General features: G+C 41.7%; 1 protein-coding gene across 3 annotated transcripts in view; it reads right to left on the bottom strand.

Annotated features, from left to right (window-relative positions):
• LOC116335262 (TRPM8 channel-associated factor homolog) overlaps positions 1 to 14,945 on the bottom strand; it is a 30,245-nt gene that overhangs the window by 12,774 nt on the left and 2,526 nt on the right. The window contains exons 1-7 of one of the 3 annotated variants that reach the window (XM_039597951.1): positions 13,612 to 13,710; positions 8,353 to 9,021; positions 7,303 to 7,519; positions 6,640 to 6,931; positions 6,009 to 6,310; positions 5,722 to 5,896; positions 5,114 to 5,208 (exon numbers count right to left, since the gene is read on the bottom strand). In XM_039597951.1, the coding sequence (XP_039453885.1) occupies positions 5,114 to 5,208; positions 5,722 to 5,896; positions 6,009 to 6,310; positions 6,640 to 6,931; positions 7,303 to 7,519; positions 8,353 to 9,002 (1,731 nt within the window). In that variant the 5' untranslated portion in view covers positions 9,003 to 9,021; positions 13,612 to 13,710. Of the gene's footprint in view, positions 1 to 5,113; positions 5,209 to 5,721; positions 5,897 to 6,008; positions 6,311 to 6,639; positions 6,932 to 7,302; positions 7,520 to 8,352; positions 9,022 to 12,975; positions 13,384 to 13,611; positions 13,711 to 14,945 lie in introns of those variants that run through there. The other 2 variants (XM_031758909.2, XM_039597952.1) reach the window with 2 other exon arrangements.

Below are 14,945 nucleotides of genomic sequence, written 5' to 3'. Positions count from 1 at the left end.
AGCGTCAAATTACAACACCAGTGGCCTTTGCAAACAGCCCCATTTCTGAACACAGAGACACCTGTGCATTCAGGAATGATTTACAAAGCAGTTTATAGATGTCATGATCAAATTTTCTTTCTTGTAGTGTGCTATTAAAAAGCATAGACAGGTCTAACACTTCCTATAGATGACGGGGGCATGTTATTGGACTGAGTTGAACTGATACAGGCAGGGAACAGAGGGGAGAGTTCTCTGTGAGACTTTCTATTGTCTGAAGGGCTGATGCTGAAACAGATGTTCAGAGATGTGACTGAATTTCTTCTGTCAGTACCATGAGACAGGTTTCAAGGGAGTGACTGGGCTGTAACTCTATAGTATAGGGACAACAACGTACACTGAATGAAAAATTAAGTTGGGGCCGATCCATTAGATTACAACAAACTGCAATCTCAGGAGCTCCTTGAAAAGCAAATGGAGGCTGGCACCGAATTTAAGTCAATTTCACTGTTTCGTATTGAGCTGAAAAGGAACGCGATTTGTCCCGTACTTCAGCTACAATGAAAAAAAGACACAAAGCTGGAGTTATTCTGTGTCTTTATGCTGCACAGCTGTCTCTTCTTCTCGCGTTCTCTTCCCCTCCCTCTCCTGTTGCTACTTCAATCATGAAACTGATCAATGATCAGCTTTATTATTAGAGAAAAAATTACCAATAATCATCCCACAGATGTAATATTATCTACAGCTACTTTTAGTACCATCGATGTTAAGTTAGACTCTTTTTCTCCAATTGATCTTTCTGAGTTAACTTCAATAATTAATTCCTCCAAACCATCAACGTGTCTTTTAGACCCCATTCCTACAAAACTGCTCAAAGAAGTCCTGCCATTAATTAATGCTTCAATCTTAAATATGATCAACCTATCTCTAATAATCGGCTATGTACCACAGGCCTTCAAGGTGGCTGTAGTTAAACCTTTACTTAAAAAGCCATCTCTAGACCCAGCTGTCTTAGCTAATTATAGGCCAAATTTCCAACCTTCCTTTCATATCAAAAATCCTTGAAAGAGTAGTTGTCAAACAGCTAACAGATCATCTGCAGAGGAATGGCTTATTTGAAGAGTTTCAGTCAGGTTTCAGAGCTCATCACAGCACAGACACAGCTTTAGTGAAGGTTACAAATGATCTTCTTATGGCCTCTGACAGTGGACTCATCTCTGTGCTTGTCCTGCTAGACCTCAGTGCTGCGTTCGATACTGTTGACCATAATATCCTACGCTGTAGGTATTACAAGTACTGCACTGCAGTGGTTTGTATCATATCTATCTAATAGACTCCAATTTGTACATGTAAATGGAGAGTCGTCTTCACCCACTAAGGTCAATTATGGTGTTCCACAGGGTTCAGTGCTAGGACCAATTCTATTTACATTATACATGCTTCCCTTAGGCAGCATCATTAGAAGACAGAGCATAAATTTTCACTGCTATGCAGATGACACGCAGCTCTATCTATCCATGAAGCCAGGTAACACACACCAATTAGTTAAACTGCAGGAATATCTTAAAGACATAAAGACCTGGATGGCCGCTAACTTTCTGCTTCTTAATTCAGATCAAACTGAGGTTATTGTACTCGGCCCTGCAAATCTTAGAAATATGGTATCTAAGCAGATTCTTACTCTGGATGGCATTACCTTGGCCTCCAGTAATGCTGTGAGGAACCTTGGAGTCATTTTTGACCAGGACATGTCCTTCAATGCACATATTAAACAAATATGTAAGACTGCTTTCTTCCATTTGCACAACATCTCTAAAATTAGAAATATCCTGTCTCAGAGTGACGCTGAAAAACTAGTTCATGCATTTATTACTTCCAGGCTGGACTACTGTAATTCATTATTATCAGGATGTCCTAAAAACTCCCTGAAAAGCCTTCAGTTAATCCAAAATGCTGCAGCAAGAGTACTGACAGGGACTAGAAAGAGAGAGCAGATTTCTCCTGTTTTGGCTTCCCTTCATTGGCTTCCTGTTAAATCCAGAATTGAATTCAAAATCCTGCTCCTCACATACAAGGTCTTAAATAATCAGGCCCCATCTTATCTTAATGACCTTGAAGTACCATATCACCCTATTAGAGCACTTCGCTCTCGCTCTGCAGGCCTACTTGCTGTTCCTAGAGTATTTAAAAGTAGAATGGGAGGGAGAGCCTTCAGTTTTCAGGCCCCTCTTCTGTGGAACCAGCTTCCAGTTTGGATTCAGGAGACAGACACTATCGCTACTTTCAAGATTAGGCTTAAAACTTTCCTTTTTGCTAAAGCATATAGTTAGGGCTGGACCAGGTGACCCTGAATCCTCCCTTAGTTATGCTGCAATAGACGTAGGCTGCCGGGGATTCCCATGATGCATTGAGTTTTTCCTTTCCAGTCACCTTTCTCACTCACTATGTGTTAATAGACCTCTCTGCATCGAATCATATCTGTTATTAATCTCTGTCTCTCTTCCACAGCATGTCTTTATCCTGTTTTCCTTCTCTCATCCCAACTGGTCGCAGCCGATGGCCGCCCCTCCCTGAGCCTGGTTCTGCCGAAGGTTACTTCCTGTTAAAAGGGAGTTTTTCCTTCCCACTGTCGCCAAAGTGCTTGCTCATAGGGGGTCATATGATTGTTGGGTTTTTCTCTGTATGTATTATTGTGCAATCTACTGTACAATATAAAGCGCCTTGAGGCGACTTCTGTTGTGATTTGGCGCTATATAAATAAAATTGAATTGAATTGAATTGAATTGAACTGATCGGCTTTTCTGTTGCAAGTCCCGTCTCTCTTGTTTGTTTATCGCTCACTTTGCGCCATAAAGAACCCAATGGAGGTCGCGTTAAACAACACCAGCACTTTTAAGCTTGATCAGCTGTTGTTAGAATTTATTTAATATTACCTTCTAGTATCAGCAGGTGTTTGCTGGAGCCACAGGTTTACCTTTTAGGTGACATGAATGAGTTGAAGGGAAGTTTTGCCAGGGGGGCCAGGTAGGGCATTAACAGGGAAAAGGGAGCACAAAGAAATACTTTTCTTTCTTCTTTACAATCGAAAGCACCACAACTGTAGTTTTCTTGTTGGATGTAAAAAGCGCACGTGACACTGTGACGTAGGCTAGAATCATGGCGGCAGTCGACGACGGTCCAGGCGTGGGATTTCTTAACACATTAACAAGAGAATTCTTAGTAAAACCAAAGTTACCTTCCCAAGTAACTAGTTACTTTGAAAGTAATGAGTAACTTGAAGTAACTGAGTTACTTTTGATAGAAGTAACTAGTAATGTAACTAAGTTACTAATTTAACTTATCCAAGACTGCTGTCAGCCATATTGCTACCCAGCCTGTTTGTTTTGAGACTGTTTGTGTTCAATAACAGTTCAATAACAGTCTCCTAACACAGTTACTCTGTCCGGGGCTCCAGCACAGACAGTTTTTCGTGTTGTTTCACCTCCGAACTGTGATGCTCTGCAGGCTGCACCTTAAAGGACTGTTAGTTCTATTCCACCCACTCCTGTGACTGCCTCTTTGAGAGCTGAGAGCTTTATTTTCCTCTGCCTGTTCCTGCTCCCAGGGGGGCTCAGGCCCAGCCTTCCCCTGTGCCTGTACCTGTTCCCCAGGTGAGGGGGGCTGAGGCCAAGCCGGTCCCTGTCCTAGTTTCCAGGGGGGCCAGGGCTCAGCTGCTCCCTGCACCTGTAAGCAGTTCCCTGGGTGGGGACAACTAGAGTCCACCCGTCACTGGTTCCGATCCACCCAACTCCTACACCTGTACCTGTTCCTGGACCTATACCGGTTCCCTGGGTGAGGGCAGCTGTAACCCTGTTGACTCCTGCACCTGTACTACTTCCTCTGGTGGTTGCGGTTGGAATCCAGCCAATGCCTGCACCCACACCAGTTCCTATGGGGAGGGTAGCCAAGATTGAGTCCGTCCCTGCACCCGTACCTGTTCCTCAGGTGGGAACTGTTAGGTTTATATTTTTGATTGTCATTTATGCTTAGAAATATTTACTCATATATGCTTAGTTTTATAATCGATTGCATAATGATAGAGGTTTGATCCTTAGCAGTTGGGGTCATGAGAGAGGTCATACCTTCTCTTACTGATTTATGGTATAGGAAGACACCTACTCTGTGTCTGGTTAAGTATAAGAGCCCTTTGTTTAGATGGACCGCTAGACTCCTGGCACCATCTTTGGGGAGTCTTCACAGGGTCACATCTTGACCCACTACACACACACACACACACACACACACACACACACACACACAAACACACGCCTATACGTACACACAGACAAGGTATTCTTTGTTGATATGTATATCTATGTAAGACGTCATATGTTAATGAACTTATGCATATTCATGTAACCTCAATAAAGAGCAGTGTTACGAGGGAGCAGACGAGAGCGACTGGGGTCAAGCGAAGGAACGGCGCTTGTCATAGTTCTTTCCCTCGTGCACGAGATCAAAGAGCTCTGCTTGGTGTTTAATGCTTTTGCTGTTGTAGAAGAATTGTCTCGTTCCAGCGGTGGGTCTGTGACAGACAGACCCATCAGGAACAGCTGGTGTTCGGCCTGCTATCTGAAGGAGAGTAACCAAGCTTCAGCACTAGCATCATTCACAAGTGGAGCTTGCTGCGAGTCCTGCATCTGTTGGGGGCTCATTCAAGCCGTCCCAGGCCCCTCCTGTCTCCTCTGGAGGCTTAAGCAAACCTGTCCGACGCCTGGTCTTGCTTTATCTCAGCTAGAGGTCATTGCCGCCACTGGTGACGCAGGTGTCCGCCAGACCTGCTACGTCGCAGATGCTGGCTCCACGGTCAGGCCCCAGAACTGTTTCCTCTTTGTGTTTTGGACTCCTATTCCTAGTTTTTTTTATTTTGGACTCTGCTTTTTTGTTCTGGATTTTGAGTCGTCCAATCCTGCCCACTTCACACAGCTCATGATAAAACCATAACAAATAACCACATTTTGGTCTCAATAGCCAATTTGCAAATGTAAAGGGATGTTTATTGTTATTTTTCTTTTCTTTGTATAAATGAACCAGGTGTGATGCACTTTTTCTAAGTCAACTTAATACTATTAGCTAATAATTCTGTGTGCTTCACCTTCCAGTCCTTGTTGACAGTCTCAGCTGGCATGACCATGTAGGTACTCATACCAGGAGAGAGGTAGAGACCAGTGCTGATCCACTCTTCCCCATCTAACACACACGCACGCACGCACACACACACACACACACACACACACACACACACACAAAATGCAGTCAAATATCAGTCAAAATTCTCCTTAACTTTGTTGATTTCATTTACTGAACTGTTGACACTGTGGAAAATAGAAACAAATCAGTTTTGTATGTTTATAAAAAAAAAATGTCACTGATATGTCCTATTTGCAAATAGCAAAGTAAGTCTGTAACCTTAACTGCACTTTCACTGGATTGTTTATGATATTATTTGTACATTTTAAATACAATACAAATTTTTTATTTAAAAAAAATCAAAGTATACTGTGACACCCCAGGATACAACATCAGAGGTTGCAGTTGGTGACATATACATGTATGAAATCAGCACGTATTTCTATATCATATTGAGTCCAAATTGAATATGTTAATGAAACAATGAGTATTGTGAAACAACTGTGAGCAGGGTGCAGTCATATATTGATATATTCACAGCTGACATATTTGTCCACAAACATGAAATCTGACCTTCTGTGTTAACATCGATCTTGAGCCTGTGGTTATGGACGTCTGGCATCAGTGAATTATCCTTGATGAGGTAGGGCAGGAGGGCCTCAGGATTTGGGCAAAGCTCGTATACAGGTGATTCCACACTGAGGAGTAGATGGTCTTTTGGTGTCTTTACAGGGCAGCTGTCACTCACCTTGAAAGAAGAAGGCATTAATCATCTCAGTGGATGATAGTTGTGGTATCAGTGGCACCAGCCTCTGTGTTGCTATGTGTTAGGAAGTGTTTATATTATTTTCTCTACTCACCTGTGGCAGGTCTGACTTCTTTAACATGTCAGTGAGTGCAGCCAACACTTGAGTGTAATAGAAGCAGCCATGTGCCTTTGTGTGCAAGTAACAATCACAGTCACTGCCCAGCTTTTTAAGATATTTTTCCTCGTGCTTGCTAAGTTCGTCACCTGTAGTCACATGGGCAGCGAAGCGGTGTAGAAGGTGGCGGAAGTGGTAAGTATCTTTAATCGGCCAGCTGGGTACAAGAGCTTTGTATGTTCCTGCACTGATTGTTGCTCCCAAAAGGCTCAATCCCATTTGGTTCAGGATCTTGTTCCCTGAAAGAAATTAAAGCAAGTCTGACTTAATTTACTGAGTTGTATTTGTGAAAATGTCGTGACTTTGGTTTTACACTCATCAGGAGGTTGGATATTTGATCCCTAAATCCTTCAATCGAAGTGTCTTTGGACAAGATACTACACCATTGTGAATCTGTTAGCACAATAAATACAACAGGTTTTAAGCATTTAGTATGGTTGATTAGACAAAGCGAGCTCTATATTGATGCAGTGCATTTATGGTTTTATGGTTTTTTAGGTGGAAAATAAGAACACTACCAGTATTTCTGCTCTGTATATTGTGAAACCCTTGTGGTGCATTTTCATACCTGAGAAATCTGTAAATGGATTTTGCCCAGCATGTGTATAAGCCCACCACCAGGCATGTCCTCCAATCAGCAGGCCTCCTCCCTCTGCCACAAAGTTTTGGATTTCTTCCAAATGCTCAGTGATATACGCTGTACACACAAACACGCTGAGGTCTTTCCTGAAGTTTGTCTTCTTGCACTTCAGCCCTGACTTGCTGAGAACTTTGAGTGCAGGATCCACCATGACACCAACAACCCCTCTGCGCCCTTCATCCAACCAGTGAATGGCGTTTCTCCAAAATGGAGTCATGCTCTAAAATAAAAGAAGGACAGTAGGAAGACAGACAGTCATGTCTACTTGTGAAATTTAAAATATTTGTCAGAACAGCACGTACTTCACCCTATCCCAGCTACCATAGGGAAAAAAGCAGGGTACACCCTGGACAGGTCGCCAGTCTGTCAGAGGGCTAACACACAGAGAGAGACAACGATTTGCACTCAGATTCACACTCACATTCACACCTATGGGCAATTTTGATTCACCAATTAACCTGACCCCACTAACTGTGGACTGTGGGAGGAGGCCGGAGTTCCTGGAGAGAACCCATGCAAACACGGGGAGAACATGAAAACTCCATATAGAAAGCCTGGATTTTAACTTTAAATTTTTTTTTAATACTCTACCTCGACTGCTAGATATCCTTCATGTGTAACCACAATGACCCGTCCTCGCCCATAGTAGGCTCCTGCCAGGAATGGTTGTCCATCTTCTGTAGTGCCGATGGGAAAGGCTAGTGGGCTGTGGACTAGAACCTCAGAAAATACACAATCAGCTGGGAGGTTGAACTCTGAAACCCCCTGGAGTAAGAACTCCAAGTCATCCTTGAAGTCCTTTCCTGTCCTGTAATTGAAAGGTGGAATAGGAATATGAAAGAGAATCAAAATAAAAAGAAATAAAAAATTAGAGATACAGTGTACAGAAGTAAATGAAGAATAACTGGATGAATTTCTTTTCACTAAAAATGTGTTGTTTTAATTAAAATGCCCGTTTGTCACTATGAAATTTGAGTGTAAATTGTATTATCTTAATGTGTTTTTACTATCAATACCCTGTAAATATATAGTCATGTTGTAAAATAACTCTTTGACTACTATTTTACTTTTCACAAATATGTTCTTGTAAAATGATTTATTAGTTGTAAAATAGCATTTAAAAAAATCTGACAAATAGTCCAATTTACATTACATGTAAAAGTCATAAACGTAATAGATCAAATGGATCACATCATTATAATTTTGTGCAAGTGCTGTGATTGACTTGTGGCCTAGGATCCGCTCTTCCCATCAACCCTGGTCTGACAAGCAGCTTAGAAAATGGATAGTAGACTAATATTATAGCAATGAAATAAAAGTGAGGAGAAAAAGAACAAAAATGCTAAAGTGTACATTTTTAAATGAAAAGAAAAATGTTATCTTAAGTTTAAAACAGCTAACAAATAAGAAATAGCTTTAATAACAGGTTTGACTTTAGTAACACTGTTTCAAACGAGAGAAAAAATATTTTCACTTTAAAAGTTGGTTTGATTTGTTTATTATTTTGTACAACCTTTGGTCAGCTGTTATGTTCTTTTAAAGTGCTTTAGAAATAAAGTGAAATTGGAAAGTGAAAGTTATTATATGGAAAATTGAACTTTTGTAAACGTGCAGTAAAACAGAACTATATTAAACACTCACGCTAACGACATCCAGGAGGACGGGATCTGAGGGTAGACAGGCAGGTTCTCCACCTCACCATAACGCTCAGTGAAGTAGATCCCTGCCACTCCCGACACTTTATTCCCATCAAACTGATGCAGTGTGTTCTCTTTGGGGTGATCTGCAGCCCAGCTCCACGCCTGCCCAGCTATCAGCACCCCTCCTCCAGCTTTCAGAAACGCCACCAGGTCTGTTGGGTCTGAGCCCACGCTGTAGGCATCGGTCACATAAACACCAACTCCCAGTTTGTCACTGAAAGCTCCCACGACTTCTACTTGGAAGTTGGATTTTTGTAGGTTATTACCAACTGCACTGACATTTCTGTCCACCCCTACACAGAGGTTATCAGATCCATCACCTCCCAGCCAGGTCAGAGCATTTTCTACCAGAGCAGGAAAGGTTGTCAAGTAGCCCTCATGACCCAGGACCACAATCCTTCCACTGCCATACAGAGAGGCAGCCATCAGCACCTGACCTCGGCTGTTCATTGCTAAAGGAAAGGCATGGTCTCCAATCAGGACCAGGTCACAGGGAACATAGGGTCCCTGTAGGTCCAGCTCCTTCAGGCCCCTCATCAGGGAGGCGTAGGCCTCTTCATGTTGGCTTTTGAATGATTGGTTAGATGACATATTGTACAGGATTTATACTCTGTAGAATGATGAATAAGATGAAGGTTAGGATGCAGAAAGAGGAAGTTGTCAACGCATCTGGTTTACTAGTTTTTCTTACATACCTATGCAAAGTTGAGTTGATGGAATAAAACCGCCAAGTAAATATAACATTTGAACTGCTACTAGTGTACGGAAGAAAAAAAAAGTATCCATAAATTAAAATTTCGAGGAAAGTAGCTCAAAATTTTGACATACTTTTCTCAAAATTTTGAGTTAATAACTCGAAATTTCAAGTTAGCTCTGCCAATCAGTAATCTACGTGAATGATGTCATTTCCTTGTTACCCGGAAGCTGAAGCCCTCAGCTACAAATGCTACAGCTAAGCTACCAGTATTACAGCCAGTCACAAATTGCTGATTATTTTCAGCATGGCTTCACAAATGATGAAATCCTTGTGTTATTTACTGAATCACACGGTCTTACAATCAGGAAACGTACTCTCGAAATCGCCAATTTGCTGTGATCCGGTTTTGAGTGCGCATTCCATGTAGATTTCTGATTGGCAGAGGAAATTCGAAATTTTGAGTTACTTTTACCAAAATTTCGAATTAATAAGTAAAAATTTCAAGTTAATAACTAGAAATTTTGAGAAAGTCAGGCGAAATTGTTAGTTAATGAGTCAAAATTTCGAGAAAGATAATTCGAAATTTCTAGTTATGGATACTTTTTTATTTTTTCCCTTCTTGTGGCTGAAACGGGCTTCCATACTAGTGTGTTACAAGTCAAGATTCAGCAAATTGTCAAACTGCAGCTGGTGAAAAAAATAAAAAGCTGTTCTCCACTACTGAGCTCATTAAAAACAAACATGACTTAAAAACACAAATAATTTTTTTTTACCTGAAAGTTTTCTTTCTGTGTCAGACGATAACACAACGATTTTTAACAGAAACACACTCTACGTGACAGCACAGGAGAAAGAATGAAAATGAAAGCAGAGAAAGGTGCTGCTTATATAAGGAAATGTGGTTAGTTCGGAACAAGCAAGGGGAGGGACCACTGATGAGAGATAGCTCTTATATGACCACAGGAGGAAAATGTATGCTCTATGCATTTTGTTCATTCCTAAGTTGTGAGTCTAAACAACAGTCAGAATACTGTCTTTAGTTATTAACATTTGAAATGATGAAGGCACTTGAAAAGTAACACAAAATTAGCTGCTCTCCAAAAGTTGATTCTGTTCATCTGGACGTAGCGTTTTGTGGGAGAAACGTTTCGTCACTCATCCAAGTGACTTCTTCAGTCTCAGCTGACTGCAGGTTTCCCAAAATCTTATAAACAGTACATTTGCATAATGACTGAAACCAGCCCACTGAAGGAATAATGGGCTGGGAGGTCAGTTCCTTAATCATAATTATGCAAATTCTCATGACCATTGATCAACAATCACTGACCAAAACCCACTGATCAAAGACCACTGATCAATGGCCATGAGTACCATTCACAGAGAGTTGGGGAATGGCTGCAAAAGACCTCCCAGGGCACAAAGCCCTGTTTACTCTTTCCCTCCCAGGTTTCTAGACTTCTGATTGGCCAACATTTCGTTTTTAGAGTTTACATGTAGACGGAGCTATTTTTTCAAAACTGCAGGTGTGGACGGGATGTTTTTTAAAAACGGAAACGGAAAGTCTCCGTTTTCAAAACTACCCGTGTACGTCTGGACGTAGCCTTAAAACCCATGCATTTCAGTTGAACAGGACACTGAAGAAGGAAAACTAGTACATTTCAACAGTAGCGGTTTTATATACGGGCGACATGGGCGGTTGCCCGGGGCGGCATCGTGGTGGGGGGAGGCATCACGGGCATCGGCAAAAAAATAAAAATAAAAAATTGCTGGTACTCATGCTGCCCCGACATCAGCCAGCGCATACTGGGAATGGCATAGGCACCGATCGGTTTTCTATCGCCCATTTGCTGGGAGTAAGGGCGCCCTCCGTTTGCGAGGTGCGCCTGCTGCTTGCTGCACAGGGAGGAGAGGGTGGGACAGCGGGGGATTCTCTGGCTGGCTGGAGCGTCATCTAATAACCAACTCGCAAAATAAAACAAAATAAAAACAAAACAACAAACACGAAAACAGCAGACATCATGATACAGACTTATAATTTGCACTGATGTTTTTTCGAAATTCTATACGCGAAAAGTGAGCGCGAGAGCCCTCGGCGCGCCTGCTCGCTGCTGAAGTCAAAGTAAACTTTATTGTCATCTCCGAGACGACGAGGCTCCAGTTACAGCAGTGCAAGTAAACAAACAATAAATATAAGAAGAGTAAGAAAATAAATATACACTTTAGGACTCGGTGTAAAGGGATCAATAACAATTTAAAATTTATAATTTACAGTTTGATGATTTAAAGTCTCACACACAACCCGTCGAAAGGGGAGGGGGGCCGGCTGCTTCCAAATAGAGCACATTTCATTCATAATGTTGTAAATCCAAGCCTATTATGTATTCATGATTTGAATCCTGGGTTGTGTGAAATCCCAGAAATGCACCTTAGACAAAGTGAATCTGTGAACTAAGGTGCAGATCTATTAGGTTATGTCGTGGCGATCCGCGAGTTGGGGGACTTATGTTCATACTGGAGTGCAAAATTAAAACTAATGGAAGATGGACAAGAAAAGTTCAAAGCCATCAGGTGCTCAGTTTAGAAAAAATAGAAAAGAAGAGGAGGAGAAACGAGCAAAAGATACAGGTAAGCAGATGTGTCATTGGATAATGGCAGGTCATCCTGAAACAATCAGAATCATATTCAGAATACTTTATTAATCCCTAAGGAAATAATGTGGATTACAGTTGCTCCAAAAAGAAATAGTAAAAATAGTAACAGTAACCGACTAAACTCCAAACAATACATTATGTTACAGATTTTAATATTAATTAGTCATTGTCAGTTGTTGATTTGTCCTGTTCTCATTGTATGACGAATTATGATGGCTGTTTGGTAGCCGTTTGCATACTATGCATACTCTCTCTCTCTTCATATGTGTGTCTGTGTGTTTCTATGGCGAAATTCAGTATGGTTCCCACAACAGTTTTATGTTAATGTGTAATCTTTAATATGTTTTACGTGTGTGGTGGTAGTGGTGGTAGTGGTGGAGGGGGGGCGCCAGAGGGAGTGTTCGCCCGGGGCGCCAAACATGCTAGGACTCTTAGCAACCTGCTAATAGCCTAAGTGAAGCAGGCGCATTACTTATCAATATATTAGAGACCATGAGAACTCTGTCAAATGCGACAGCCGGGGGGCAGCAACCTGCTGCAAGTACAAGTGTGGATGTACTGGATAGACACTTAGCATTTCTCTTTTCCTCCCGTCAGCGTAGCAGCTTGCCATGCCAGCGGCGTCTACAGGTGCGCTATACAGGTGCGCTATTTTCTAAAACGCTCAGTTCATTTAGTATCGAGTCAATCGGTTTGATTTACCCCATCCACCCCCTCCATATTTTGTACATTGAGAAACGAACTCCCAGAAAAGCATATGTCACCCGGTCAGTCACAATGTATTGTATTTTTAAATACTAACAGTATTTTATTTTATTTATTTTTCTGGCTCCTATGTACCTATGTACTAATACATTAGTGCAGTAATTCTCAAAGTGTGTGGGCGGCGCAAGTACCTGGCCGAAAAGTCATGCGGACTTAATGTTAAACATCAGAATCGCTTTTCACATACGGCGGAAAAAAGAAATTCGCAGCAGTTAATAACTCGCTTCTGTCACAGGTTTGGATGGTTGTCAAAATGGTGAGATATTTGTGGTGAGATCAGCTACGAATAGAAAAACATGCGTTGCATCTGAGACAAACGAGGCAAGGTCCGATAATAAGCCAAAAAGGAAATATGATGAAGCCATCGTGCTCTTGGTAGGACTTTCAGTCTCATTCATATCATGCGTTTTCTTCACTGTGGACCAAGCAAAATTTCTCTATAATTTCTCACCTGCAGATATGTTTCCAGGGCAAACCACACACTCCAGTCACTGAGTTTCCTTCCTCCCTTGATGTACTCCTGTTACCGCGCCAGATCCGCGGCCCCGAACCGTAGTAAGGAAACCTCTGGCAGTTACTTGAATTTCAACTCCGCTAGTAGAAAAATCGGAGGAGGCGTAGGAAAACTGCTTCACCGAACTTTATTTCTTCTCCAAGGCACGAACACCGTGTACAGTGAGCTGAAACAATTTACTCACAGCGAGCATCGCCGACACAACTCTGGCTGCCGAGGGAGTTATTATGTTCCTTTTACTAATTTTCTTTCCGTCTCTTCTGTTGCTAACCGTTACTTTTCCCTTCTCCTCTCTCACTCTTCACTCACTCACACACAGGGCAGTCCTGCTACACACATCCCGAATACATTTCCCATCAGGCTTCACCCTTAAAGGGCCATGCCTGTAACACTCTACTCGGGTCTTTCGGTTTGCTAAAGTCAAATCACCATGAGCCTGCACCAAAGAACATGAAATGAGATAGTTGCTAAATCATGTGATCACAGAAAACTCAGTCATGGGGTTTCTGATGATGATTGACGTGAAACAAATAAGTTTTAAAATGAGTTTTAAAGACACTTGATTTACTCTACCTGTGCTCTGTTGAGACCCAGCACCTCTTCATGCACATACACTGACCCACAGGTTGCACGTACACTCTCTGGTGTGTGGGGGGAACTCCCAGCAGCAATGTTCCCTCTAAGCTGCGCGCGTGCGCAATTGCGCACTGATGGCACGGTCTCTGCGCAGAAAAAATCTGCGTTGCGCACAAAAAAAAAAAAAATCTAACCTGAATTGAAATTAAAGTAAATACGTTAACAATTCTGTTTTGCAGTGTTAGTCAGTAAGCGACTGGCTGCTCCAGTATGGGATTAGAATGATGCCACCTTATCCCATAGTCCAGCCAATCACGTGATTCACATTCGTATATACGCAGCTAATCAACGTCGTTGACAGGCTATGACAGCGTCCTTATGTGCCGACACCGGAGTTTTAGTTAGCAAAGCGGCGTGGCTGACGTAGAGTGAAGCCACGTTAATGACAACGTGTACAACCATTGGAGATGTGAGCAGGACAGACGGAACAATTGACGGAAAAAGTGTGGACTTTATACCAGTTTTTAAATTGTGTTGATAGGCCACGTAAAACCAGAGTTATGATAAAAATATATGCAATGTTTGGTTTTCTTCCTGAATACTATCGCTGTTTATATTTACTGCGGGAAGAAACGGTAAAAACGGCGTTTTATAAGGAAAACGCTCGAAAGCACTCTCCACCTGTGAGCAAAGACAAAACCAAAACACCCCCCACCCTTTCCCATTGGTCGAAAAATGTCGACCAATCAAAACATGGCATTTAGTTGTTAAGACACGGGAGGAAGTTTTAGGAGTGACGGCGATTTTGAGATGTGAGAAATTTGCGACGTTTAGCGCAAATCTTGTGTAGTTAGTGTGTAGTGTAGTCAGTAGTTTTGTTGTGTGTGTCAGAACAATGAGGCGACTGCTGAATGTTACAGGTGTTACAGGAGTGATACATCTCCTGTTGTCAGGCCTGCAGGTATCAGGCTGTTGTTCTCCTTTATCTCATATTGGACAGAAATTATTTTTTGGAGTGACACAAATAATTTGTGTGGCATCAGATTTGATGCAGAACAGCTGACTGTTCTGTAAATAGTTTGAAATGTTTGTTTAAAAAACGCCTTGGCAGCATTTTTAGGTAAACAGCTGCAAAAAACTTTGTTGTTTGCAAAACTCAGTAACTTTTTTGAAAAAGTAACTATATAATTAATTAATTGTATTGGTCATTATATACTGTATTTTGCAGACAGGGAGTTACAGGACTCTCCCAGACCACAGACTCATACTCATAATACAAGTCAGAGCTTTATAAAAAATAAATAAATAAAATTGTGTTTTCAAAATTGGAG

This window comes from Oreochromis aureus, linkage group 14 (genome assembly GCF_013358895.1).
Source record: "Oreochromis aureus strain Israel breed Guangdong linkage group 14, ZZ_aureus, whole genome shotgun sequence".
Classification (NCBI taxonomy): domain Eukaryota; kingdom Metazoa; phylum Chordata; class Actinopteri; order Cichliformes; family Cichlidae; genus Oreochromis; species Oreochromis aureus.
This window is presented reverse-complemented; position numbering and strand designations above follow the sequence as displayed.